Raw genomic sequence first — 27,655 nt, forward strand, 5'->3', positions numbered from 1 at the left:
TTGTGCCTTTTATAGTTTATTAGGTGCACAAATTTTATTTTATTTAGGTACACAAATCCACCACGGCTTTACATTCTCATTGCAGTCAGATAATGTTTACAAAGTTTCATGATCAAAATTTTAGTCACTGAAGTTCCTGAACAACCAACAAGCAAACTATGTTTCTCCTATCTAGATATTGGTGGGTGCTTAGATATGCACTCACAAAGACCAACTACGTTTAAAAAAGTCAGATGCTAAAATAAATGTGTTGTAAAACTCATCTTCATGTACAATGTTTTTGTATTTTTTTTATCTTGCTGAATGTCCTGCATTGCCCAAATAATAGAAAGTTTTTGTACAAAATTTTTTCTTTATTTATAACGGTAATATACAACAAGTACTATTTTAACTATTATGTTTCATATGAGAGAAATGAGTTTTGTGCAGTTCAAACCAACTAAGAAAAAAAATAAAACAGCTGAAAAGGTGTTAAAATGAAAAATAATTAGCTAGTAACATTTAAATAGTCTGTTCTATTAAGCTGATTACAACAAAAAAGGATTAGGTAATGATACAATTAATACAAACAAAAGAAATTACATGGAAATCACATGTATTTTGATTTAATAATTGCAATGACTACATAAAAGTGTGTGTGTGTGTGTGCGTGTAAGTAAAAAGTTTATTGCTGCACAAAAAGCTATCCATCAAATTTTGGAAAACAACGATACTAGTACCTCTCAATACCGGTGCAAAAATAAAAACAAACATATCGGTTTTTAGCGCTAACCGTTTTTAGTGGTTAACCTTACCAATCACCAGAAATCAACGATATGTAATTACATATATGAATTTAAAATAATTTTAAATGACAAACTAAAAAATAAATTATGATTTCGAAGTTTTTAGAAATTTCAAAAGAACAACACACACAAAATTTAGGATTAACTAATAAAATATAAGTACATAGCTATAATCTGCTATAGGTACAACTTGTACCTATATATATTATTGTTCTTACTTTGCTTTCAATTGCTGATTCGTTTAAAAAACCTGTTTCACGGACAAGGATCCTTCAGAAGCTCTCTAATTTTTCTGCTGTATGTTGCACACTGAGCTTGTTTACAGCAAGTTCTCATAAGCCATTTGTAAAACTAAAATATTTTATCGTGTTGATGTTAAGATCCTGTTTTTGTTTTGCAGGCGAGATAGACACTTATTATAACCACCAAGCTGGAAGAAAATTTTCTCGGTGTTCCCGTTGTGGAAATAACGGCAAAAGTAAAATCATTAAATGTGTTACTACCTACAACCATTTTATTCCTTATTAAGAAAAAAGGGGCTTTAAAAAGACTTAGTGTAATGATTTTTTTCCATTAAAGTTTAAAGCGCAAATTTAGCAATTTGCTTTATCAGCTAAACAATTGATTTTGATAAAGATAGTAAGAGGCAATCAATCATCCAATCAATTGAAAGTAACGATCATCTAAGTTGCACTCAACCAATCATAATCAATGTTATTTATTTTTCAAGTAAACTGTTCTAACTAGCTCACTTTTCATTTATAACAACTACATGTATAGCGATTGAGCGAGAAGCATGCTCCTGGTGCTCTTGTTCTGTGCAAAATGTTATTTCCACACAATTTTATCAGCAGCTGCTCATGTTGTAAATTTTGAAATAATTGTAAGTATGAGTGTTAACAGTATAAGTATGAGTGTTAACAGTTTAATTATAAGTATGAGTGTTAACAGTTTAATTATAAGTATGAGTGTTAACAGTATAATTATAAGTATGAGTGTTAACAGTATAATTATAAGTATGAGTGTTAACAGTATAAGTATAAGTATGAGTGTTAACAGTATAATTATAAGTATGAGTGTTAACAGTATAATTATAAGTATGAGTGTTAACAGTATAAGTGTTAACAGCTAAACAATGTGCTGTGAAACTTTTCTTTGTATATAACAAACTATCTTAAGTTGTACCTTCAACTGCTGGCTCAATTGATGAGCCAATTTTAAAAACAATTATCCTTGTAGCCACTGGCAGCTTAAATAGTCAACTTTAATTTGCTAGTTGTTAAGGAAGCTTAAAAAGGCAATGATGTAAAGTTCAACGTAAGTGTCGAAATTCTTTACAAAAAATTGAAATCAGATTGCTTTGGAAAACTCACTTCTATGACTTGCATTTTTGTCACCGAATTGTAGTTACCTATTTAAAATATAAAATCATTAATTTCATTAAGGTTTGAAATGACGGACCTGATAAGACCAAAATAATTTAAAGGTTGACTTGCAACAAAATTCACATTACAGTTATTTGGTATCAAAGGATTCACCATGTCTTACTCTGTTGTGTTGTAGGTGCAAAATATGTGGAAATGTGACTTAAAAGCTCAAAAACGAAAAGCCGCCGTATTGTATCTCATACAAAGGCTATCATGTTGGCGCTATGTTTTATTATTGTAAGTTGCTAAAGCTGTATCTGCCTTGACATCATACTGTCTGTGCTATTATACATATAAATTTTATCGACACAACCTCATTACTGATTGTATATACCATGTCAAAACACAGGCTATAGACGAACAACTGGTGCGCTATGATTAGTGTTTTAAGCATGTAGAAGTCTATATTCAATAAATACTGGCGAAATATTTTGTATAATTTATTAAAAGATGCAAAACTTTTCAATCCTGCCAGTTTGATGAACTTCAGTTTGCCTAGTATTGTCAATTTCATTATCAGTTCTCTGTACACAAATAGGGCAACTCCTATTTGAGTGGTTTGAGACTGATGCATTGTAGACTAGCTGTAAAATGTATTGCAGATTTCCATTGTTCTCCCCAACATTATTGACATATATAACTGCATATGTGTATGCATAGTGTGATCAGGGCAAAAATTTTCAGTAAACTGCATATTTGGAGCTGTTTTACAGTATGAAAGACAACTCTCAATAAACCTCTTGCTGTACGTGAATCTGTTCCCATGGACGGGTAATGCAGCTAGTAGTTTGGGGCCGTGGCGTCACTTGGGGATGCGGGGAGACCTTTTTCGCCCCGAGTGCAGCGAGAGTACTCAGGCGCGGCTTCCTGGATGAATGAGTTGGCGAGTGCGAGGCGATTGATTGCGAGGCGATTGATTGCGAGGCGAGTGCAAAGCGATTCGAGTGCAAAGCGATTGAGTGCGAGGCGATTGAGTGCGAGGCGATTGATTGCGAGGTGATTTAATGCGAGGCGAGTGCAGGCCGATTGATTGGGAGTGCAAAATGACTGATTGCGAGGCGAGTGCAAGAGTGCGATGGTCAACTGCTCGGTGAGTAAAGACTGGTCAGCCAAGGCGGGGGCTCGGCAGCAGAAGTGCGCAATCGTCAACTGCAAATATAGACGGGTATGAACGGATGCATAAATCTAGGCACATGAATCTAGATTATTTACTAGATTTTACATGCATCTAGCTGTAAAACACATTGCAGATTTCCATTGTTTTCTCCAACATTATTGACATGTATATGTGTATGCATATTCAGGGCAAAAATTTCAGTAGACAATTTACATAATAATGCATCAGAGCAACAAGCTCAGTAGACTGCTTATTTGGAGTTGTTATACAGTATGAAAGACAACTCTCAATCAATCTTATGCTGCATGTGAATCTGTACCTGTAGACGGGTAATGCAGCTAGTGTGATATAAATCAGTTATGGTGTAAACAATACAAGCCAGACAGTTTTCCCTACCATAAAAATGGTACAAAATTGAATTTAACTGAAAAGTTGCATGATGTTAACTATAACAGAAAGTAGTATAAATAACAGATTGACTGACCCCATCTAGCATGGAAATCACACCGAACCACCCGTTTGACATACCCCCAGCAGCACTAATCTGTAACAGGAGTAGCGAATGCAAGTTTCTGAAAGCATTTGAAACTATCATGTCCTTGTGACCAGCGTACTCATATACTCACGTGATCTTCTTGATGACTATATACTTTGTTTTTGTTCGCAAAGTTTATAGCAGACAGATTGTCGATGTTAAGTTCGATCGGTTGCTTGGTGTGCTGCCGATGGACAGGGAGAGTTGGTGTAGCCAAGCGGCTTCTTTTGTTGCTTCATGAGCTGCAATGTACTCGGCCTCTGCTGTTGATAAGGCAACAACATTTTTGCTGTTTGCTGATCCAGCTGAGGCCACCACAATGCATAAACAGTACACCTGAAGTAGAGTGCCGACCCTCATTTTATCCCAACTAGCATCAGAGTAGGGGATTGGCTGCTGATCTGCTTTGTTGTAACAGATGCCAAGATCTGGCGTTGCCTTGACCTAACGCGGAACTCTTTTCACCACTGTAAGGTGCGTTTCAGTTTAAGCAGTGTTAAATTTATACAGCACTTTTACCGCGTATTGTATGTCCGGCCTGGTGGAAGTGGATACATGTACATTTCATAAACGATCTTACTCTGATGTAAGTAAATGCTTATTATGTTAGGTTAGCACCTTGTTAGATTGTCAATAAAAATGTTAGATTAGTGTAAGAATTACTTGTTAGATAGTGTAATAAAAATGTCAAAATAGCCAATATCTGAGAGGTACTATGAGTATTTATGTTCTCTTGATATAGAGAGAAGTGCTCAGACTGAGCAGCATACATGAGGACAGTTGAGACTGAATATTATACATGATGGCATGCAGAAACATCCACAAGCAAATGCAGTTGACTGTGGATATCAACAGGAATAACTAGTTTTCTAGGACAAAGGAAGAACTTGTCATCTGCAAAAAACGCAAGCTACCAAAACGATGTCAGCCCCCTTATTTAGGTGGTCAGTTGCTAGTGCAAAACAGCAGGCATCCTGTAACGTAAATAATCTGTTCCAGGAACATTTATGTTATAAGGAATTTGTGGTATACGCACAGTAAAATACATGTAAATTGTCTAATCCGTTCCAAGGTCTTTTCAAACTCATCCCTTTGATCATACAAAAAGGAAAAACTAGACTTGGCTTTTTAATTTGTTGGCTGTACTGTAACTGTAGTATTATTGGTTTGCTTCAACAACTTTTCTCCTTTTATAAATCAATTTTACTTGTTTTATAGACAATGAATGCAGTGATTTTACATACACTTCATATGCACCCATTTTAAAGGGAAAAGCACATCTTTGACGTCTATTTACAACAATTTGTTTATTTTTTTTAAGAAGCAAATTCTATTTTACAGAGTAAAACTTATAACAAATATCATATACCTATTTGTCTACCTATTTGTCTTCTGTCTGTATCCAGGGGTCAAGGTTATGATAAAAGATAGCTTTCAATGATATTCCAACTCGTGATATTTAATTTGGTAGACCGAGGCTGTAACGCCTGCAACAATCGATTGCCTATAAGTATTTATGAGCAATTGCACAGCCAGCCATCCACTAATTGTCCACACATCTGGTGATCTATTACGTTGAACTAGAATATCATAAAGGTTGTACATGTATTACCTACGTCGTTTTTTTCTCACAACCGAGGCGAAATAATTTACCATTCAGATTGAATTTGAGGACTTGCCCTGACTTGACACTGTGTGTTAATATGGAGTTTTTTATGTAATACGATGCCAAAAACGTTACATAAATTTGTGACCTAATCTGAAATTTCTGTTATAAGAGGTATACGTTATAGAAGAGTCTACTGTATTGCCAAATGCGATTCTCTCTCCCACAAACCGGTCTTTACATTTAGCAGTGTGAATTTGATCTATATAAAGTCCTATATAGCTAGTTTTACATAAGTCTACAACAACATGGATATGAGAAAAACACAAGAACACCTAAGTTATAGATCCTGTGGCCATTACAGCTAAGCAATGTAACTATGCATTCTGTGCTTTTGACATTTTACCCAAGCTACACTGGGAAGGTATTAAGTCAACTAACTGTTATGTATGCATGGATTCAAGCCATCAACATATAGACTGCAGCCAATCAGAGCAGAGGGCTCTCTTAATATATGACAATTTACAGTAAACTTAGTGTGAATCTAACTCAATTTGGTAAAATCTATTAAATGGGGGCTGATACTGATAAAATGTTACAAGTCATGTAAACAACCCATATGTGCTGAATTAATTTCATCTAATGCAAAGTAAAGGTTGCCAGTAAATCTACTACATGGCAGATGTTGAAATGCATTAAGAAAGGTCAAGGCTTTACTCAAATATACACGTAATCACTTTGCTGTATTTTATAATTCCTGAATTATAAATAATTGTTAAATAAATTGGCGGCATCATATAAAGCCTGCTCTAGAAATAATAATATAGAGTGCATTGACAGCATTGGACTAACAGTTCTAATCCTGATGACAAAACAAGATACAGTGTACTAAATCACACCATACAAGATTGATGTAATGAACTTTCATCCTCATAAGCAACTTTCTCATAAGCAATAAAAATCTGCAAGTCATTGGCTGAGCAAATTTAGTACAAAAACAGCTATTTACTGATGAGATCTGGCAAACTATCTAGAATACCTGTCTGACGAAGTCCAAAAATAACTGTGCACCCAATCACGACAATTTGCGCAAGTGCTGGTGGGATAAACTCTTTAAATCTCTTTGATGGATCTGTATAACGAACATAGTAAATTGTACTTTAGTCCTACAGGATAAGATTCTGGATCACTTTGCTGAGCATCTCAACCAGCTCCTAAATGTTGAAATATTATTGCCCTTTTTGTCAAGCTTTTCATAGCTTATTTCTAGTGTAATGTAATCATAGCTTACTGGTTTATGTGGCTTTTTTTGCTTTTCTAGCTTGGCTTGCCAGCTGTTGATAATACTTGTTATGGTGTGATTAAAAGGTTGGTCATTCCTGTTGTAGCTGTCATATTGAACTGATATAAAAAATATACTGTCTCAATGTTCACTATAGTAATTTATGTTTCAGCTATAAAACATAAACAAACAACACTAAATATCCTAAAAGTGCCAGAGCAGAATGCTTTAGATAACCTTATGCTAATGATGATCATTATGAATAAACGCTCTGATGAAGCTGAAGTTATCGCGGCAGTTACAATGATGAAAGAAAAGATAGTAGCTGGATGATGTGAGCAGAGGTATGGAATTATAGCGGTGGGCAGTACAAAGATAGTAGCTGGATGATGTGAGCAGAGGTATGGAATTATAGCGGTGGGCAGTACAAAGATAGTAGCTGGATGATGTGAGCAGAGGTATGGAATTATAGCGGTGGGCAGTACAAAGATAGTAGCTGGATGATGTGAGCAGAGGTATGGAATTATAGCGGTGGGCAGTACAAAAGACACTACCAAACTTACTAAATGACACTGAACCATTTTTTAGCTTTCTAAAATGTTACATCCATTACTTACATGCGTTACTACATGCGTTAATACTTACATACATTACTTACATCCATTACTTACATGCGTTACTACATGCGTTAATACTTACATACATTACTTACATGCGTTACTACATGCGTTAATACTTACATACATTACTAAAAATAATCAAACCAAAACTAGGGTAATTTAAGTATACACAACCATCCAGTTGCAACAAGGCTAAACACAGGCAGAACTTGATGATGATCGTTAGACACTGCTACATTCATTGTACTACGTCCCTCATGAAATCCACACGGTGTCTCAGGCAATACATTTCGTGACATCACTTTATTAATTCTGTTGAGTAGTACGCGGTCTATAATTTTCTCACCAATTGACAGGAAATGATGCCTCAATGATTCCCAGTCCGTAAAATCTTATTTCTTAAATGTAGGTGTGATTTTAGAGTTTTTCTCCCATATATATTTAATTAAGCCCTCTCACAGTGAGGTTAGCATACTTTACTTTACTCTTTACATTTACTCTGCCTAATATAGTAAAAAGCATTATTATTAACACTCTCCTTGGACAGGTGAAAAAGGTATGTTTTAATCAACCACTAATATAATTTGTTTTGCTAATGTTTTCCATGAACTAAAAATGTTACAGTTTTGTAATTATAAAACATTTGCAATTGGGCTTCAGAAAAGTTTTCTGTAAAAAATGGTGTGAAGCAGAGCTGTGTTTTGGCATCAACGTTTTTCTCATAGTATTTTGGTGTTATGATTGGAGTTGTTATAAAGACAGCAGCAAAGTCTGCCTCCAAAAAAAGTGTTGCATGCCCCAGACTCATGCAACAACTTGTAGTTCGATTTACCACAGCGGCATCAGAGTTCAACCTAAAGATAAACAAGAAGACAACGGAACTTTTGCATCAATCTGTAAAGCTCTTGCATCAACCGCCATATTCTACCAACAACCTGATAGACGGCAGGCCGGTCGGTCAATGTACAGATTTCAAATATGTGATTGGTACCATATGCAGCAATGCCAGAATTGATAAAGAGCTTCATCACAGAAATGGAGATGCCAGTGCTTCCTTTGGAAAACTACAGAATTCTTTGTGGAGGAGCAATGTGTAACCATCCAAACCAAGCGTAAGGTACACAGAGCTTTAGTCCTAATAGCCCCATTATATGGAGCTGAAACCTGAACAGTCTACTAAACACTAGTAAAGAGACTGCGCCCAGTCATGATAAAACAACTACGTAGCATCATGAATCTCGTCCGGTAAGATAAGGTCAAGAAATTTCAAAATCTTAAAAATGAGCTGACTTCCCATTCATAGTGGACACCCTGACAGGAAACACCTAAGACGGCTGGAACATGTGTACAGAGTGGATCATGAAAGATTATCAAGACAACTAATGCAGTCACAATGTTACTAAGGAAAGAGGAATCAGGGCGGACCCAGAGATACAAAGATGAAGCAAAGTGTAGCATGAAGTTGAGGGAACTATAAATAAACAAATAGCAAGGGAAGGTAGAAAATGAGCTGCATAGAGGTCACTGAGCTCCATGGAAGTCAGTAATAGACCCAAATCCATAGAACAGTCACTGTCAAAATGACAATATCCAAAAAGAGAAGTCTACATAGCTGATCTGAAAATAATTACTCGTCGAAAAATCAACTGTAACCATTACTTCTGAAGAAGTAATGGTTACAGAAGTCATTACTTCTGAAGAAGTATATCTGAACTTTGAACTGGCATTACTTCTGAAGAAGTAATGGTTACAGAAGTCATTACTTCTGAAGAAGTATATCTGAACTTTGAACTGGCATTACTTTTGAAGAAGTAATGACAGTTCAAAGTTCAGATATACTAAAAATAAACAGAAAACAAGTGAAACAGGTTTACAACACTAGGACTCTAGGTTATGCAGTTAGTTTGTCTGAGAACAAAATGATTTGCTTACAGTCCCTACTCCTCGAATGATACTTGTAACCAGTAGATCGGCGTTTAAATCTTGCCATTGTAGAAGAAAATAAAAACTTTACATAATTAACTAATAAGGTAGTTGAGATATTTAGTTTCTATATAAGAAGAAAAAGTCTTAGACTAGTCTGGAAGTAAATCGGATAAACTGCCTGTTGTTAGATGTTTAGTTGTATAGCTCTACCAAGGTCATATACAAGGTTAAAAATAAAGAAGTATGGCCAACTACTCTAAGCTCATTCAACCACAAAAAAACAGCACTATCATCACATTAATAGGAACTTACCTTCTGTATAGATGTCAGCATAAACTGCTCTGGCAATTACCCAGGTAGCTCCAGCAGTAGCACATACTCGCTGCCAAAGAGAAAGATATAACTGTGACAACTACATCTAACTGGCTCTACCATAATCCTAATAACCAACTAACTACCGGAAAGAGCTGTTTCTAAACAATTGAGCAAAGGCTAAGCATTTTCTGAGACGACCATAGCTCACTAGAAAATTCCACCAGCTACAAGCTTTGCTCATCATCCGCTCCTGCTCAGCAAAGATCTGCATTTCAGCCATACTAAACATGGACATAGAGTGAATCATCTCAATTTTTATTGTTTATGGATAGCTGTATTTAGTGTGAAACAAAGCCACTTGGAAGATGGTATCTTCTCTAGTTTACCCAATTGACAGATTTATTTGCAGCAAAATGTTAGTTGAAAATAACATAACGTCACAACGAAATCATGGTTCACACTCTACATATGAAGTAGAACACTAACTGGAAATTCAAGTCCACCGAGAAGCACAGTAACAGCATAGAATGGAAAATGCTCGAGGTAGTCCATATGAGCCCTCATGATGCGGTTGAAGACAGGATTCTCATTGCTGAACATAGTGGGTGCCTGCAAAGAATACCAAATATGCATTTACTATCCCGCAACAGTCACAATAAGGTGGAGATCTGTTCTTACATGATTCTACACCTTGGTATGATAAGTCTAGGTTCATGGAACAGATAAAATTATGTTTCATAACATTGAATGATCCTAAAAGTAAAATAAAACAACAAGTAAAAGCAGAATTATGGCTAAGAAAGAATTACAAGATCCTGTTTGAAGTATTTATATTTTCCATGCAGATAACTTGTATGGCAAATGAACTCAGTTACAAATTAGAAAGATAAGGTAAACATTTAGTAAACTATGCTAATAGCAAACCAAAGTGTAAGCGTATGACTACCTGAATGCCGTAATCCTTTCGCGCTTTCGTCACCCTGAATGCAAGACGAGCATTTAAAAAACTCCCTCCAGCGACAGCCAGTACCACGTAGCCATAGTCTTTCGGCAGCAGGTCTTGAACTTTCAAATGAGACATTCTGCAACACCTTTGCAATGACAAGACGAGGCAATAAAGGCAATTTGCTTTTCAGATATAGCAAAACCACCGATGACACTTCTAGCTGAGCGATAAATTAAAAATGCCCGCTAAAAGAACACTAAAACTGTTTGAGATTCGGTACTTCCGGAATAATGAAACTTTAATGACTTCGTGCAGCATATGTTTCAAGTTGATTGGACTATTATTTCTTGAGATCTACTACTATCGACTATATTTGTATTTTTTTTCCTGTCTTTTTTAAAAGCTTGAAACTTCAAAATGATATTCAGTTCAAAGGAAAATGTTCTATTCTAAGTTCTATTCTAAGTTCTATTCTAAGTTCTATTCTAAGTTCTATTCTAAGTTCTATTCTAAGTTCTATTCTAAGTTCTATTCTAAGTTCTATTCTAAGTTCTATTCTAAGTTCTATTCTAAGTGTATTCACAATAAATTGAAAGTTGTTAATACAGTCTAGGATCAGGGGTCTTCAACCCGTGGCTTCGGAGCCGCATGCGGCTCTTTCCTCCCCTTGCTGGGGCCCCTTCTGACTTGAATAAATTGTAATTATGGTGATAAATCAAACATTGTTGCTAGTCATGGTAAAGGATTTGTCGGCCTTCACTCAGGCACGATCTAGATCTCAAGAAATGTTGCATAAATGTAAGCGAAATTATTGTGGTTTTTCGTTCGTTTATCACAAAGGAAATTCCATTAGTCGTAGAGCTGCGACTACTCTGCTCTCCTAGTGAGAGCGCTCCCTGCATATACATATATTTCTCCCGGACCGTGTAATGGAACCGGGTAGGAAACCGTATAAGAATAATGATTAATAGAGTCACTAAGACATTGGCTTAGTTACTAACTAAGTCAAACTAACGAAGTATTAGCAATAAAGCATATAATGAAGAACAACACAATATGCAAAAATATATTTGAGTAATTATATGCGAGTATATAAAACATCAGAAATAAATTAGTGGCTCGGCGTCAGCCACATTATGCGTGAATAAAACCGCCAAAATTACACCAGTCGGTGTAAAATTACACTTCTTGATTTCTCCACTTTAAGTAGGCCAACTATGGCGAATACTAAAAAAAGAAAAGTGACAGGGGAAAATAGAACATTTAATCCTACATGGACTGATTCGTTTGTTTTCAATGCTGATGAGACTGGTTCAACAGTTTGCTTAATATGTAATGAGAAATGTATGCTTACTCACCGAGCACGCCAAATGACAGCACACAGAAGAAACAGCACATTTGCAGCAGCTAGAATTTAAGTTCAGCGTTTTGTTAAAAAGATTCAATTAAACATGTTTCAATTTTTTTTTAAAGTAACCTTAAAAACAACGTAATATTTTCACGTTACGTTCAAGTTATTATTAGCTGTTTTAGTGTTCTTTGCAAAAGTGTAATTTTGTTTTTTCAGCAGTTAGATCATTAGGGGTAACGGGGGCACAGTGGGCAGTTTTTGACCTTATTTAAGATTTCTCCGCTCATACTCCATCAACCAACTTTAAATTAATAGGAAAGCAAAAGCAATATGTTCTCTAACACGTCTGAAAGCCTTCTGGCTCTATGCCAAACCTTGTAAAAAATATCGCGTATTACATAAGTTGAAAATTTTGGACCACTGTGCCCCATAGCTAGGGTACAGTGGTCCATGACATGGGGCACACTGAACATCACTTATATTCTATCATAATTTTCTCAATCAAAGTAATTTTATTGTGATTTATTTATTTTGGTGGGTTACATGAAATTTTATCTATTATTTACTGCACAACAAGCAAATGTGTAAAAAAAACAATGCTTTCAACTAAATGTCTCAATCACATGTATGTTGCCAAATCTACCGCAAAATTCAGCCGTTCAGATGTACGCTTAGTGCCACCACTAACAGCAGGAGTAGGTAAGAGCATGACTATGTCATCAATGTGCACAGTAGCGCTGTCTTTCTCTTTTGGCACAGTGAATTGATTCTCTCCTACAGTTTTGAGAAAATCTACTGATATCTCATTAGTATCCTTTATGACCTCTGTGATGACAGCCACAAAATGCTTAGTCATTTTCTTCCCATGCACACAAGCCAATACATATTCTGATATGTTCAAGCTGTCGATATTGATGGCATTTCCACATTCATCTTCAGCTTCACTTATTGGCTCATCATCATTCTTGTCTTCCAATTGTTTTGCTAACTTTCTCTCCTCAGCTTCGATTTCCTTCTCATCATCACTAGATTCCGGAAGAATCTCTTTTTTTGGCCATTTCTGTAATAAACCCAAATTTCAAGACCATTCACAATACATCTGAAATGACAAGATAAAATGATTCTTTGTCAAAAGATTCACATAAAAACAATTTTTCTAACTGCCCTGTTTACCTCAATCTTATCATTTAACTCACAGCACACTTCTAATCTCACAAATTTGAAACAATTTTAACATGGTAAATTATGGAAAACGAAAAAAAAACATTTACCTTTTTTGCCTCAATTTTACTGTGACTTCTGTTAGCTCTTTCTTTTGCAGCTTTGGCTATTTTCTCCTTCACAGGCGTGTCAGTCAAGATGGCAGTAGACTTTCTTTTGTAGTTACAAAAACTTTTACGGGGTGCTGCTTTTGGAAATGGGCGAATCTGATCCGGTGTGACAGTTCGCTTGATGGAGCAACCAGGGAGAGCATCATCAATAGGCATGGTGGAAGATGAGGGTGAGACTGTTTCTTGAGAAGAAGGGATATCATCTGAAGTGGTTAAATCAACAGCTGTGAGAACATCAGGTGGTTCTGTGGTGAATAGGGAATTATTATCTTTGTTAGGATCGACAACATCAACTGTTGCTGGCCTGTCGGTCACAAAAGAACCAAAGAACTCCTCATCGGAGAATGTGTGCCGATCAAACGGCGAGATGCCAGGTTTACAGAACCCTGCTATGATGTTAGGGGCAGTCATAGCTCTACCAAACATTAGTCCAAGCATCTCAGCCATGTTATAGATGCTAAGTGTTTTCCCTGGATTTTCTAGCTTCCATGAATTGCAAGCATCATTGAAATAGCGCTTCAAAGGGCCATACACAGAAATATCTAGGGGCTGTAACTTGTGGGAGCAATGTGGTGGAAAAGTGAGCATTGCTACACCATTTTCTTTTGCAAGATCAATTGCATCAATAGATATGTGGCTATCATGATTATCTAAAATTAATAAGACGGGTTTATCCTTCGATGCTCGAGTATTGTCGATAAAATGCTGCAGCCACTGTAAAAATATTGCCGCCGATGTTCAGCCTGAGGGATTAGCAGCACCAATAGTGCCTGTTGGAGCACCTGACAGCATATAGTTCTTAAAGTTGACCCTTGGGAAGACCATCATCGGGGGAATGAAGTAGAGTTGCCCCGATTTCAATATCGGAATCGGTATCGGTGCCGATATGGGTATTAAGTATCTGAATCGGTATCGGCCGATCTTTTCTTAAAAAATCGGACACTTCAGATACTTTTTACATATCAACTATTTAGCAGAAACCTGTATTTTAGCCTGCTACTTTAATAACAAATCATCAGCTGCAAGTTTCTTGCTTTTATCTAATGATTTCCGAGCCTGTCACACAATATATTTAATGTCTATAGCCTAATAAACATCCACACAGCTGCGTAATATTTTGGCTTTAGTCAGGACGTAATCACCAAGTGCGGTATTTCCCAATTACAGCGATATGATTTGTTGCAGCCAATCACAAACAAGAGAATCATAACGAGCAACAAGAATGCGGTGTAATGTTTCTATTTACTAGCATTGCGAAAGTAATTTGAGCAGTTGATGCATAAAGTTATCTATCTCTCTCTTGATCCTGACGATATGATGTATCGTTTGTATTGCATAAAATAACCTCAGTAGCTTATCGGTGTTTAGCCTGCCCTCCATCATCAGTAGCGTGCGAGTCCTTCAGTACGACTGGCTACATCGATAGTGATAGAAGATAAAGACGTCTCACTGAGATAATTGAATCACTAACGGTAATTAAAAGACGCATTTATTTGCTTTAAGATAGTACAGGCGCAGCAGTTCGTTTAGCAGTAGAAAAGAGACTTCATTATCACAGAGAAAACTGTACCACTAACTGTAATTACCATTAATAATAACATATTTCAAGAAACATGGACTGTTTTGTTATTAGATGCACGGTATGTCAGTATGTGAATATATATACATGTATATCTTTTTTCATAAATACAAACAAATAAATACCTTAATATTTATATTTTCTTTGCATTATATTTATACTTGCATAAAAAAATGAACAACTATCTATGCAACACAAAAGAATCTGAATCGGTATCTGAATCGGATTATTTTTCATTAAGAATCGGTATATCGAATCGGTATCTGAATCGGCTGGTGAAATTAGAATCGGGGCATCTCTAGAATGAAGCCTCCGGCGGCATTCACACAACATATCACAGTAGTCAAGACTCCCCACTCGGCAGAGGTAACTTGTCCAACTTGTCTTGCCTTTCTGTCAGCTATCACCTTGGGTGGCTTGTGGACTGTAGTCAGACCTGTTTCATCCATATTCCAGATGTCCCGAGGAGTGAATGAATATCTACTTTGAATATCATGTAGATTGTCATGAAATTTCTTCACATTTGCTTTATTAAAACTGGTTCCTCGGCTCAGACTTGTTGCTTCTGGTTTTCTACATGACAGGTTTCTGTGTCTTTTCAAGTACCCGCTTATCCAATCCTCTCCAGCGCATTCGTTCTCATCCCATCCGGGAGGATAGCTACAATGGTTTTGTTTAGCATAGTCCCATGCTAACTTCCTTAATTGTTTCTTTGTCAGCCCGTGATGATGTCTTGAAGCTGTGAGCAAGTATTCTTTCAGTAGCAGTTCCTGATGAGCTGTAAAAACCGTTCTATGTGCTTTTGCTTTTGAAAATGACTCAACATTATTTATTCCTTTGTGTTTTGCTTCATTTACATAACGAGTCAAGGTAATTCTTGGAATCTTTAGGTCCTCAGCGACTCTGCGCACTGCTAGGCCTTCCTCAAGCACCATCTCCCCGGCAGCCCTCATTTCAGCAGCAGGGGTTCGATTTTTCTCACGACCATCAGCCTTTTTTATATGTACGCACCATCTCTCTTTTTTTAGTAGCGGTCTCAATCTTGATCCTTTAATATAAAAATAATATATACTAGAAATTCCACTGTCATACAGCCCACGACCAAAGTGATATTGGAAAAAAGAAAGGGTACTGATGGTTGAGAAATGCAATATTAACAGTCAAATAAGATAACTGCAATGGTAGCTGTAATGTACTGGGTGTTATTATATACAACAAATAGTAATACTGAAAGGAAAAGATTATATGTTTATATCTCTCTTCCTGCAAAAAAAGAAATGCAATATTGGCCAATATTAGAAGTAAAATGCACTGACATTATTAGAATAACCAATATTATTTATATAGTAATAATAAAAAACTAATGCACAATTTTGTTTACATTTCAAAACGGCATAGCTAACAATATCACGAAGTTGTGATATTTATTTAGATTTTTAGAAAATCTGTACTACGTAGTCATTGTCCTGTAGTCATCCAAACTTATAATTAATTATTGCAATAATCTCATTAGAACCGTTAGAAAAAATATCATCGTCATGCCTTTACTTACACTGCGTTAGATTTTTAGAAAGTCTGTACTGCGTAGCCATTGTTCCGTAGTCATCCAAACTTATAATTAATTATTGTAATAATCTCATAAGAAACGTTAAAAAATATCTTCGTCATTTGCTTTACTTATACTGCCCTGGACATCAGTTAGAATGGGAAAGTATTCAAATGTGTCGGCAAATGAAAATGAAAAAATTGAAATCGGCAAAAATGAAACGATTTCTGTACTCCTATGTTAATTGCCAAAACCTTCAGCAATTCAACAATGCTATAGACTGGTCAAACGTACACGTTAATTTTTCGTGAAATGCGCAAGACTTCATCGTTCTATTATCTGTCCCTCGGCGTTTCAATTTTCGGTCTTAACTTTTATTAAACCACGCTTTTCAAGTGTTTTGTGGCGATTTTCGTTGAAATTAATCTGTCTATTTGTATATAATCCGATCAGATGGGTAAGTATTAAGATAATACCGACGGTTTACAAAGACTCGGTAACATATTTAAATAGGTTTAAATGTGTTTTGTATCGTTATTATACTTTAACGACTTTACATAACGATGCCTAAATTTGTTGATAAAATTTCTTGACGAGGGTTCGTCTCATTGTTGATGAATAATTTTCGTAAGTTGTGTGCACATGCATTTATCATAAAAACTCCCACACTTCACTCCGCTCGTTTGGTCGTGGGATAAACAAAATCCTGGTAAAAGCCGTCTCAAATATGAAGGAAAGTAAGTCTGAGCAACTAAACTTGGTGGGTTGAGAAGATTATTATTGGTACAATTTGCATTGGAAATCTGAGGTGAGAGCATTTCAAAGAGAGCCTAACTGTATTTTAGCTTAAAATTGCATTTAAATTACCTTTGTTTTGATGTAGGAGCATTGAGAATAAAGCGGGGTATAGTGGACCATGTTCACTGTGCCTCATTTCAAATTGTTCACTGTGCCCCAACCCAGCCATGTGAGAAAAATTGAGCTGAAATTTTCACAGCTTCCATCGATTGTTTATTTTGAATATTGTAAAAAGAAGAGAACATTTATGCCTATCTTTATTCACATTAAGAATTACATACCTATGACAGTGTAATGTATATGTTCATTTTTAGCTTGCATGACATACATTACTTTTACTATGAAAAATTACATTTCACTCACCTGAGCTTTTCTTCTTTTAGCTATCTATTACAAAATGGTGAAAGTAAACCTCTGACATCATTTCCTGTGAACTATAACTGGTGTGACAACTCTCAAATAATTGTATTTTTGAAAAAAGAGGGGTGTTCACTGTGCCTCAATGTCCACTGTGCCCCCATTACCCCTATACATGACACACATTTTCATTTTATGGTGTAAACATGGTATAAAAGCTAAACAAAAACAATACATGTAGTTTTTTTCAATTTAAAATATCAAAAGGGGGTTTGTGGCTCCCAATAGTCTTCCCTGCGGAAAACGGGTCCAAATGGCTCTTTGAATAGAAAAGGTTGCCGACCCCTGGTCTAGGATCAGGGGCTTGCTTGTGTATACGAGGTTAGGCTTGAAAGTGTTAATCAAACATTCCTAATATTATATACTATGTATTATTGCTCATATACATGACACTCGAGGTTGATATTTGAAGCTTTAAAGAGAAGGTCATTAGAAGAGTAAAAAACCATGAAAATAACAAAAGCTTATTGGATAGTATGCACAAAATAAGGATTTGAGAATATTGTTCAAGTATCAGAGGGTATAGAAAAGATTCAACAGTGTCAGGTCAAGAATTGCATGCCTTTACTGTCGTAGATCAGGACAAAAACAAAATAAAATATTTGAAGGACTCGGTGGGAAAGTTTAAAGCAACTGAGCAATCAATAACTATAAAACTATTTTTGGAACAAACATTGGGGAAACAACTTCAGTTGTTTTTTAGTCTTACAAAAGCAGGGAGTCTTGTGGAGAATGTACCATGTGAATTAGCAAGTTAGAGTTTGTAGCTAAGCTTCAGAAAGTCGAGGCTTTACCATCATTTGTGCAATTATCTCTAAATGGCCCAGTGTTCTATCTGTATGAACAGTTGCTACAATCAACAACAAATGCCTACGCTAAGTTAGAGAAAGAATTATTGATAGCATTTAGCGTTTGCTGTTATAATGTATATGAGCAGCTACATCATTGTGTACTCCAGGATGTACATTTATCAGAATTTTATTGACTCACTGTCACCATAGGTCAAACTAACCCTTGGCCACTGTTGAAGTGTGCATTTGTATCAGGATTACCAAAAGCAGCAAACCAGCTAAAGGCGACAGCAGCTGTAAAAGACAGGGCTCGATGAGAAAGTCACAAGAGTAAGGTCAGTTTCATCAACTAAATTAGGGTTACTGTTTTATGTATGCAGCACTAGTCACGCAAAAGCTTGACAAACCTACTAAATGTTACACTTGCTCTGACCATGCTTCCAGAGAAAGCCCTATTGGAAGGAAAGGAAATGAAACTAGCAAACAGATTCGCTGTTACAATTGTAATATGGTAAGCTACATGGTTTGCCACCGTAAAGCCTGGTTCCCATATTGATTGCGAGACTCCGGCGGTAACTTGCGCAGCAAAACGTTTGCGACGTTAGGCTCAACAGCATATGTTCACATATAAGCTGCATTGCTAAACATAATCGCGTAATCAAATAAAATGTTCGCTCGCCATTGCTTTTCTATAAGGGTGACCTTCACCCAAACAGTGCATTTCGGGAAGGTTTTGCCTGCGGCCTTTTGCGAAATTTTAACAGCGCTAAACTATTGCGATGACGCTGGCAACTACCGGCAGTACCCGGCGCATAGATTCCCATTTCACCGCTAATAGCCTGCGGTGCTATCGCCGGTGCTTTACGACGTATATGGGAACCAGGCTTAAGGCTAAACAGCTGGGAAATAAGAGAGGGACAGTGTCTGCATCGGTTGCTCACCCCAGTATCACTTAGTACAACCGATGCTTCTATTTGTCACAATAACAATTGAAGGTATGGCCTTAAAGACTAGTTGACAGTAGCCGTGAGCAGTCACTAATATCGAAAGATGTTGTGAACAAACTAAGTCTGATGTCTATAGGATGTATTCGAACAGTAAGGATGATAAATGGTAATAATGTCCAGTGCAGTGGTGAGGTAGCAGTAGACATAACCATCAAATCTTCTAGTGCACAATTTGGTCATTTAGTTGCGTCAGAGCTTGTGTAAGTGCAAACTAATTGTAGACATAGATGAAATATCCAAGTTAGGTGGAGTTAGAGACAGCAAGCAAAGAGGAAACACGAATAGACTTGACTATTGATGACCATGACTTTAAAGCAACATTTGATGGATCTAAGTGGCATACTTTCTAGAAGTGGAATGATCAGAAGCCCGTACTCAGTAATCAATATTAAGTGTAAGCTATAATAGAGAATTATTATTAGAGGGTACAACAATATAATTGAGCTGTAGATTAGTGATGGCTAGCTTGACATGATGAGCATGACATGATAATAGACTATAGAACAGAGCTAAGCAAGCATGTGTGTAGTAACCCAGAAAATTAGGTTGGAGTGTGTCAAGACAAGTTAAGATAATTGCTTAATTAATAATAATCGCGCAAGTTAGGTGACAAAGTCTGCATGTTAGACTTGCAAAAGTACATTTGCAATTGCGTGTATGTCTTATTGCAGCTATTTCAGAGACAGATTAAAGAGACAGTTGTATGTAATGATACATGTGAGATTTGGCTTGTATGATGCACCAAAGGTGAGGTCACGTATACTTGCGTTAATTTTGCCATTGAATAAAAAAATACAAGCTGGTACAGATCATTACATAGATGATATAATAATCGATGAAACAGTTGCCCAGCAGCTAAAGTTAGAAAACACTTGCTAAAACATGGACTAGTATCAAAAGAGTAAAAAAGACTCGACAGTCCATGAGTTTTGGGCTTGTGAGTAAGTGATTATGAGACTGGTGGGCTTAACTGTAGTAAAGATTCTGAGTTACCGGCAGCAGAACTGAATGTAACCAAAAGGCAGTTGATTTCTATATGTGGCAGATATCTTGGATGCTACCCGGTAGAAAAGTGGCTATGAGTTGTCTGCAGTTACCTGAAACCTTATGTAATTTTTTGTGAATTGTGAATGGGATGGTGGCATACCCACTGAGATAATGGCAAAGTTAGGTGAGGTGTCTCACAAGGTCAATAAGAGTGATCCCATTAACGACGGATAGTGTTGCAAATTCATCAAAGGAAAATGTATGACGTGAAGCCAGTAGTTAGCAATAGGCTGCTGCGTTGAAATAGATGATGAAGTAGTTAAAAATGCAAGTTGGTTGAGAAGTGTGAATGATGGAGCCAAAATAAATGTGGCAGAGCTGAAAACAGCTGTTAAGGAAATCAACATGGCTCTAAAATGGAATTTGAGTTGCACAACTACTATATCTGATTTTGCAATGGTATAAGACTGGGTAAATTTCGCATTGTTAGACAGTAAAAGACCCTAAGTGAGTGAACTAAGTGAAATGATTGCAAAAAGATGGTTGAGTATATACGGTGAGCTGAGAGTAGAGTACAAGCTAGTGTTATGCACCACATTGAATTAAGTGAAAACAAAGCGGATGAACTAACCCGAGTACTACGAAAGTTGTTAAGTAGTAAGGCATCTACAGTCGTGTGGGTGTGACAGATAGAGACATTTTTAAAAAGTTAAACAACCTTCGTGATACTCATCGCTTGGATGTAGACCGTACATTATACTTGGCTACAGCTAAATGGGGTTCAACAATGACCAAAGCAGATGTTGCGGAAATAGTAACGAACTGTCATGTATGCAAGAGCATTGACCTAGCCCCGGCATGATGCGAAACTAAAAAGCTAGGTATAGATAAAGATTATTACTGTCTTGCTATGACATTACTCATTACAAAAGTATTCCATATTTGTCTGTCATAGAGTGTGGGCCAAGTAGGTATGCTGCACGAAGAAAGCTTAGAAATGAGACATCACATGTAGGACAAGAGCAACTGAAAAACATCTTTGCACAATGAGCAGCTTCTATAGATCTACTGTCCAACAATAGTTTTAAAGCACTTGGCCATATACTGAAGAAGTGGAATATGATTCACATATTCAGCTGTGCACAGAGGGCATCAGAAAATGGCATCATAGAGAGCAATCATCACACTATAAAACGGATACTAGCTCAGTCGGGAGGTAGGTGGTGATATGGTGTACTAGCACAAAATATACCACATGCTGATGATATTGTGCCATTTGAGGGACTATTCAGCTATAAATCTTATACCCCAACAGCTCTAGGTACTGCTAACAGCGACACTGACTTGAATCCATTCGGTGTAAGAGATTTGGTTTATGTAAAACCACATAATGCAAAGTGTACATTAAGGTGGCAAAAAGGCAATATTACAGCCCTCATTTCTAAAACTGCAGTCAATGTGGATGGTATGACACAGCATGTAAAAGATATCGAGTTCTGTTGACAACACCCTAATGCCCCAACTTCTTATAAAATAATAGACTAAGAAGTAGATTTTAGCACTGATATCGTGCTGACAATGTAGTAGAAACTGATAATAATCAAGTTGAGGAGACTGGTAATGAGACTACTGTAGAGTCTGCCAGTGGTAGTAGTAGTATGAACATAACCTTGGAGATGCTAGCCGTAATACTATCAGGGCTAGTACATCACGAACTGGTAGAGAGCATAAACCCTGGCTGGATTAGCTGATTTTCTAGTTTATAAAATCCCAAAGCTCAGGAGTATATAATAGAATAGTGTTTTTGTCATACTATAATTGTGTTTCATTGTCTGAACTCATTAGGCAATCATTTGTGCTTGAGATATAGTTAGAGAAAACTATGCTATGTAATTCTCTGTGACTTCAGTACATTGTAATTGAAGCCACAATTGTGCATTGTAATATACATCTCTGTATAGTTAGATACTTTGAGCAACTGTGATGTAACACCTTTTCTGAGCTCTCTTTTTAACCTTCTTTTCCTTTCGCTAACATATTTTTACTGCATGAGTTGAGTGAGTTCATTCTAATAAAAGTGCTCAATCATGTAGTCGTGTTGCTTGCTTACCGCAAATCTTCTCTGCAGTTGTGACTATTACAGCACTAACATATTTCTCACATGTGTAATAGCATCTATGGAGTGTCCTATCTTCAGCAGCAAACATTGATTAGTGGCCTTCAAAAGATGGTCATTCGTGAAATAAGAAAGAACGGTTCATCCAGCATTGGCTGTACAGCCACGTTAACTTTGTAAAAAAGAAAGGTACTCCAACCGAAATATCTTCCCAATCTATGCATCAAATTTCAAACACACTTTACATAATTTGTGTCAAATGGCTTAAAAATAGCACAACAGGCAATGCAGCTAATTTTGCATAACGTTGCAATATACGTTGAACTTTTAAAGCTTAACATCTAAATAAAATTCCATATGACTTTTGCAAGTCAGTTTACCATTTGGAAAGATACTGGGTATGATAGAAATATACATGTATGTTGAAATGTCTTTCTTGACTATTGGGGTACGCTCAACAAGCATAAGCAGTTAATTGAGGCGAAAAGCGTAAAAGCCTTCTAGCCTTTGTTTATTTTGTTCAGGTAAAATAACCAACGAACAAATTAAGACATCTACAGTACGTATTGATAAATTGGTTAACGATTACTCGCTATGCATAGGCCTTACTCCGTTGAACCAATGATATACAGCCCCCACCCCTCCCCAAGGATAGCCGACGGCTATCATATGGGCAGGGTTTAATGATCGTTCTCCGTTAGGATTGCGCTAGCCTGGGTGTCAGAGCAAACACAAATCTCGCGGGCGGTCGCGTTGCTTTGTTAGGTTTTGGAAAACACGACTCGCTGTTATCCTTTAATTAGCTCACTCAGTCAGTAGACCCCGCGGTTCACAATAGGAAACATTGAATTTCTACAATGTAGGGGTGATACCTAACCCAAATAATGGATCCATGCAAAATAAAACATTTCAAATTACATACTTTTAGTAATTTTAAAATTGGTAAAGGTTGTAATATGTGCTTAAAGTTGAATATAATTTACCCAAAACTACCTGAACAACGGCTTTTTTTTCTAGTTTTTGATTAATAGTTTGCCATCCCTAATATAAAATAACAAAGTCTTTCATCGTTGTGACATCGTTTTACCTGGCCAATAAGATGGAGCAGCAGGCAAAGCTGTGCAGTGTAGTTTTCATACTTAAAGTCTAAATACAAAACCGAATTTGGGCTATTTTACCACTGTGACTATTAATATCACGAATGCTTGCGAATGGCAACTGACTGATCATAATGGTAACAATATTGGGCAGCTATGTTTATTTGAAAACAAAATGAATTTAACAGATAAGTTAAGTAACCACTATAGCTCATAATATTTGTAAATTTACAAGGGGATTATTCAGCATAGTTGCTTGTTCGGGTGCCGTGTTCGGGTTCACCCCAACAGAGCTCCATCATTAAACCCCGCCCATATGAGAGCCGTCGGCTATTCTTAAGGGCTGTATATCATTGGTTGAACTCAAACCCTGAAATGGCCAAGGTCATGTAGAAGTACGAAAATCCGCCGCGCGCCTTGTTGAGTAAATGTCGAGTGCAGTAAATTTCATTGCGTTCAATCCGAAAAAATAAATCTAGTTTATCATTTCACATTTATAGATGATCACGAATACACTGCTAAATTGAAGAGTCAGACTACTGATACTACTACTAATAATAATCTATGCAAGAGACAGAGGAATGTAGGTGTTATACTATACTGTGTCATAAGATTCTCATTAATATAGTATTTATTAGAGCGTGATTGATTAAAACAAAGCTTATTGTTTTATTCTCAAGATGGAAACTCATAACAACGTAGTCACATGATCCTCACGTCATTGAACTAACACCTAGGCAAGGAGACACAACTCCTAAATTTATAATACGATGAATAATATAACAGTAGGTGCTGTGTCTGTTGCCCTATCGACTGTCGCCCAAAAGTCCAGTTACCGTAGGTGCACAGTGCTATTCCATAAACTGCAAAAAACGCAGGAATGCACTTCCAAAGAAAAGGGCATAAAATTTCGCAAGTGGATCACATCTACTATTAGTTCTATTATTATTCCTACTGCTAGTGTTCACTATTACTACTAAGTACTACAGTACTGTATTGTCCTATTAGGAGACTCCTGATCTACCCGGAGCACTTTTCTTCTGTCAAAATTTCGGAAATTGCGAAATCCGCATAGTGTACATGGTGGAAGTCATTATGTGGCACCAAAATTCACAGGCCCGTGTTTCCTGGGGCGCACCTAAAAGGCCCCAACCTTTTAGTAATCTTCGGCGGATAATTAGTAAGAATATCTAAGCTCATTCGCTTGGAATTTCCAACAACTAATTAACTAGGGCTCGAGCGCAATGTTGCGCTCTAGCGCAACTAGCGATGAAGTGGAGAGGCTCACTAATCTCGTATTGGGTTTGCCTGCCACCAATGCAGTGGGTGAGAGACAATTTTCTGCATTGAAGCGAATCCAAACATCGACGAAGAACACTATGGGACAGGCTGTCTAAATAATCTTCTAGTATTACACATAAATAAAGATACTGAAATAGATTCAGAATCAGTTGACAGAGATTTCTGTCATGGACACATTGACAGAACAAGAGCTATTGCAATAAAGAAGTAATAGCTCTTGTTCTGTCAAGGTCCCTTACAAAAATATGTAGTGTCATAAGTTTTTATATCGTTCGTTGACTAAAAAAAAAGTTTTGCCTACCATGAACCATAAACAGTATATTTATGTAAATTTTGATGCTTACAACTAACTGCATTTATGTATACTTTGAGGGCTGTTGATGCTTAAAAGGTCTTGTGCTTCGGGGCGCTGCCCCGAACCTCTTGGAAGCTTACACAGCCCCCAAGCCCCCAGGTGTCCATAACTAGTCGCCTAACATTTGCAGCCCCAACTTGCAAACAGGGAATACAGGCCTGAAAACTCATAAATATTAGATTTCGAAGCTTTTCCCCTTTATCACCGACTTCACTGCGTTCATGTCTCCATGGGATCTTCACGAAGCACGAGATTGTTCTGTCAAGTTTTCTCTTCTTGAAAATAGGATGGTAGTGAATGCGCGATGATTGCTGCTGTGGCAGGAATTGGCCAGTCACTGTCAGTCAGCAAACAAAATGGCCACTAGCAAGAATTCAGTCAGCCGTAAAAAAAACTCAAGTTCTTTCAAAATCGACACAATTTACTCAACCTATCACAAACTTTCTCAGGTAAAGCTACAATTAAGTATCATGTGAGCGCGCAGACGGGCCTCTATATCAACCATGATAGTATAGAGAGATTTTTTATTTATTTGTTGAAAACTTAATTTTTTTTCTCAAATCACGTAACTTTTTTTTAGTTTTATTCTTTGCACGAGTCCCTGAACATTTGATGGATGATCATTGAACAATATCATTGTCATGAACAAAACAACAGAGCAATCATAACATGAATTCAATAAATAATTATTTTTATAAATAAATAATAATTTATAATGAATTATTATTTAATTTATTACCTCAATCCTGCCTATTTTATGTTACTATTCCTTTCTTATAATATATTACATTATTTATATTAGGATTTTTTTAAATTAAATATTAATTTTGCTACCTCAACCTGAGACAAGCTTGCATTATTAATATAATAAATAAATATATATTATAAATAAATGTATATGATTAAGAAATAATTGTATAATTTAATATTATTGCTATAGTTTTTTAAGTTTTTTATAAGGTTTTAAAAGACAAGTGTCAAGTTATAACAATCAATTTTCTATGTACACATGTACATGTATGTTTGTGTTTGCAGGCCAAGTTTGTTGCTCATTGTATTTTTAGGTGGTATAGTTTAAGCATAGTGAGTTTTAAGCAGGCCAATTAATCTATTTGTTGTCTTTCTCTGGTGTATGTAATATATTATTTAAACTTACTTTTGTAATTCAAACAGGTGCTCTTAAATTTAGTTTTTAAAAGACAAGTGTCAGGCAATAACAATCAATCTTCTATGTACACATTTATGTATATTTATGAATATAAATGTAAATATACATATTTATGGTTACAACTCAAAACCATGTAACTCTGTAGCTAGCTATATTTGCAAGACTTGAAATAACTCACCTTGGCAGGACCTGGATATCCACCTTAAATAATACAAGATACACTTTAAAATGCTCTAATTTTGCTCTTAATTCTTAAAATTTTCTCGGGGGAGGGCCCCCAAACCCACCTTCTGTAGGAGGGCGCTTCAGTTCCCCTCCCAGACCCTCCCCACCCAGCCGAGTCGGGCCTTCGGCTCTCTGACAACTACTAATTAACAGTCTCTTAACCACTTTTTTTTTACAATACTGCCGTGAAGTACTAGTATTAGTGCTACTACTAGTTACTGGGTGAGTGAAAGTGGATCAGCGTTCCTACTAAGTTCGCGGGTGTGACTGTATGTTGTCAGTGATTAGATGAATTTAGTGAGTGGTCTTTCCTCCTTCTAGAACGAAGGTTTTTTATTATTTAAATTTGAAATTTCTATTGTAATATTTAGGCACTGCAAATCATCACATTCTATCTACATTTAAATGAAAGTTTGAAAAAAGTCTGTAGAGCCTATAATATTATTTATTGTTGTACCTGAATATAGGTAGCTAGCAGTAAGGAGGTAAGAGTTATAATATTATGCTATTACTACTGTTGCTAGCTAACTACTACAGTTTCATTTTACTTTTTAGATTTCTAAACAAATTTACTAACAACTCTCGTTATTTACGGTAGGATTACAACTGCAGAAGAGTGAAAAAGCCTGGTCCTCAGGCACTAGTCTGCAGCCAACATTTTAATGATCTATGTTTTGACAGAGCAGGCCAAAGTTTTCAACTGAAACCAGATGCTGTGCCCACACTGTTTACACTGCCCAGTCGTTTAAAGGTTTGTTTTTTCAATGTAGAATGGTGCTTTTTGATGATTAAATTCAAAACAATATTTTCCAGCACAGTGCTGCTAGGCTGTTCAACTTGAAGTAAATATATCTAAATTTCTTTCAGAAGCTTCAAACAGCGCGCAAAACAGCGGCAGCTGCTTCAGAAAGTGCTAATGAATATGGTATCTGCAGCTTAGCAGAAGATTTTGGCGTGAATCTATCTAGTGCTGCATCTGTGACAATGATTAGTAGTTAATTGCAGTATTTCTGCATTTTCTGTCAT

At 36.5% G+C, this 27,655-nt stretch overlaps 2 protein-coding genes across 2 annotated transcripts; both read right to left on the reverse strand.

Moving 5' to 3' along the window:
• Positions 1-6,200: 6,200 nt before the first annotated feature.
• On the reverse strand, positions 6,201-18,648 carry LOC137394796 (glutathione S-transferase 3, mitochondrial-like). The gene is made up of 5 exons (XM_068081564.1): positions 18,594-18,648; positions 10,560-10,695; positions 10,100-10,222; positions 9,611-9,680; positions 6,201-6,602 (listed from the first exon to the last, which is right to left on the reverse strand). Exons 2-5 carry the CDS (start codon positions 10,692-10,694, stop codon positions 6,472-6,474), a joined length of 459 nt encoding a protein of 152 aa, XP_067937665.1. The 5' UTR covers position 10,695; positions 18,594-18,648; the 3' UTR covers positions 6,201-6,471.
• Positions 12,262-14,076, reverse strand: LOC137394684 (uncharacterized). The gene is made up of 2 exons (XM_068081443.1): positions 13,182-14,076; positions 12,262-12,970 (listed from the first exon to the last, which is right to left on the reverse strand). Exons 1-2 carry the CDS (start codon positions 13,827-13,829, stop codon positions 12,530-12,532), a joined length of 1,089 nt encoding a protein of 362 aa, XP_067937544.1. The 5' UTR covers positions 13,830-14,076; the 3' UTR covers positions 12,262-12,529.
• Positions 18,649-27,655: the final 9,007 nt, after the last annotated feature.

The sequence above is a fragment of the Watersipora subatra genome, chromosome 4, assembly GCF_963576615.1.
Source record: "Watersipora subatra chromosome 4, tzWatSuba1.1, whole genome shotgun sequence".
Classification (NCBI taxonomy): Eukaryota; Metazoa; Bryozoa; class Gymnolaemata; order Cheilostomatida; family Watersiporidae; genus Watersipora; species Watersipora subatra.

Bases quoted from the DNA above. Each gene is read 5' to 3' on its own strand.
- LOC137394796 (XM_068081564.1), bottom strand. From the start codon at position 10,694: ATGTCTCATTTGAAAGTTCAAGACCTGCTGCCGAAAGACTATGGCTAC. The intron at 9,681-10,099 runs GTTAGTGTTCTA...TCTCTTTGGCAG, and splicing joins TCGGTGGACTTGAATTTCCA to CGAGTATGTGCTACTGCTGG. The intron at 6,603-9,610 runs GTAAGTTCCTAT...TTCGTTATACAG, and splicing joins TGCTGACATCTATACAGAAG to ATCCATCAAAGAGATTTAAA.
- LOC137394684 (XM_068081443.1), bottom strand. From the start codon at position 13,829: ATGCTCACTTTTCCACCACATTGCTCCCACAAGTTACAGCCCCTAGAT. The intron at 12,971-13,181 runs GTAAATGTTTTT...GGTTTATTACAG, and splicing joins GTAAAATTGAGGCAAAAAAG to AAATGGCCAAAAAAAGAGAT.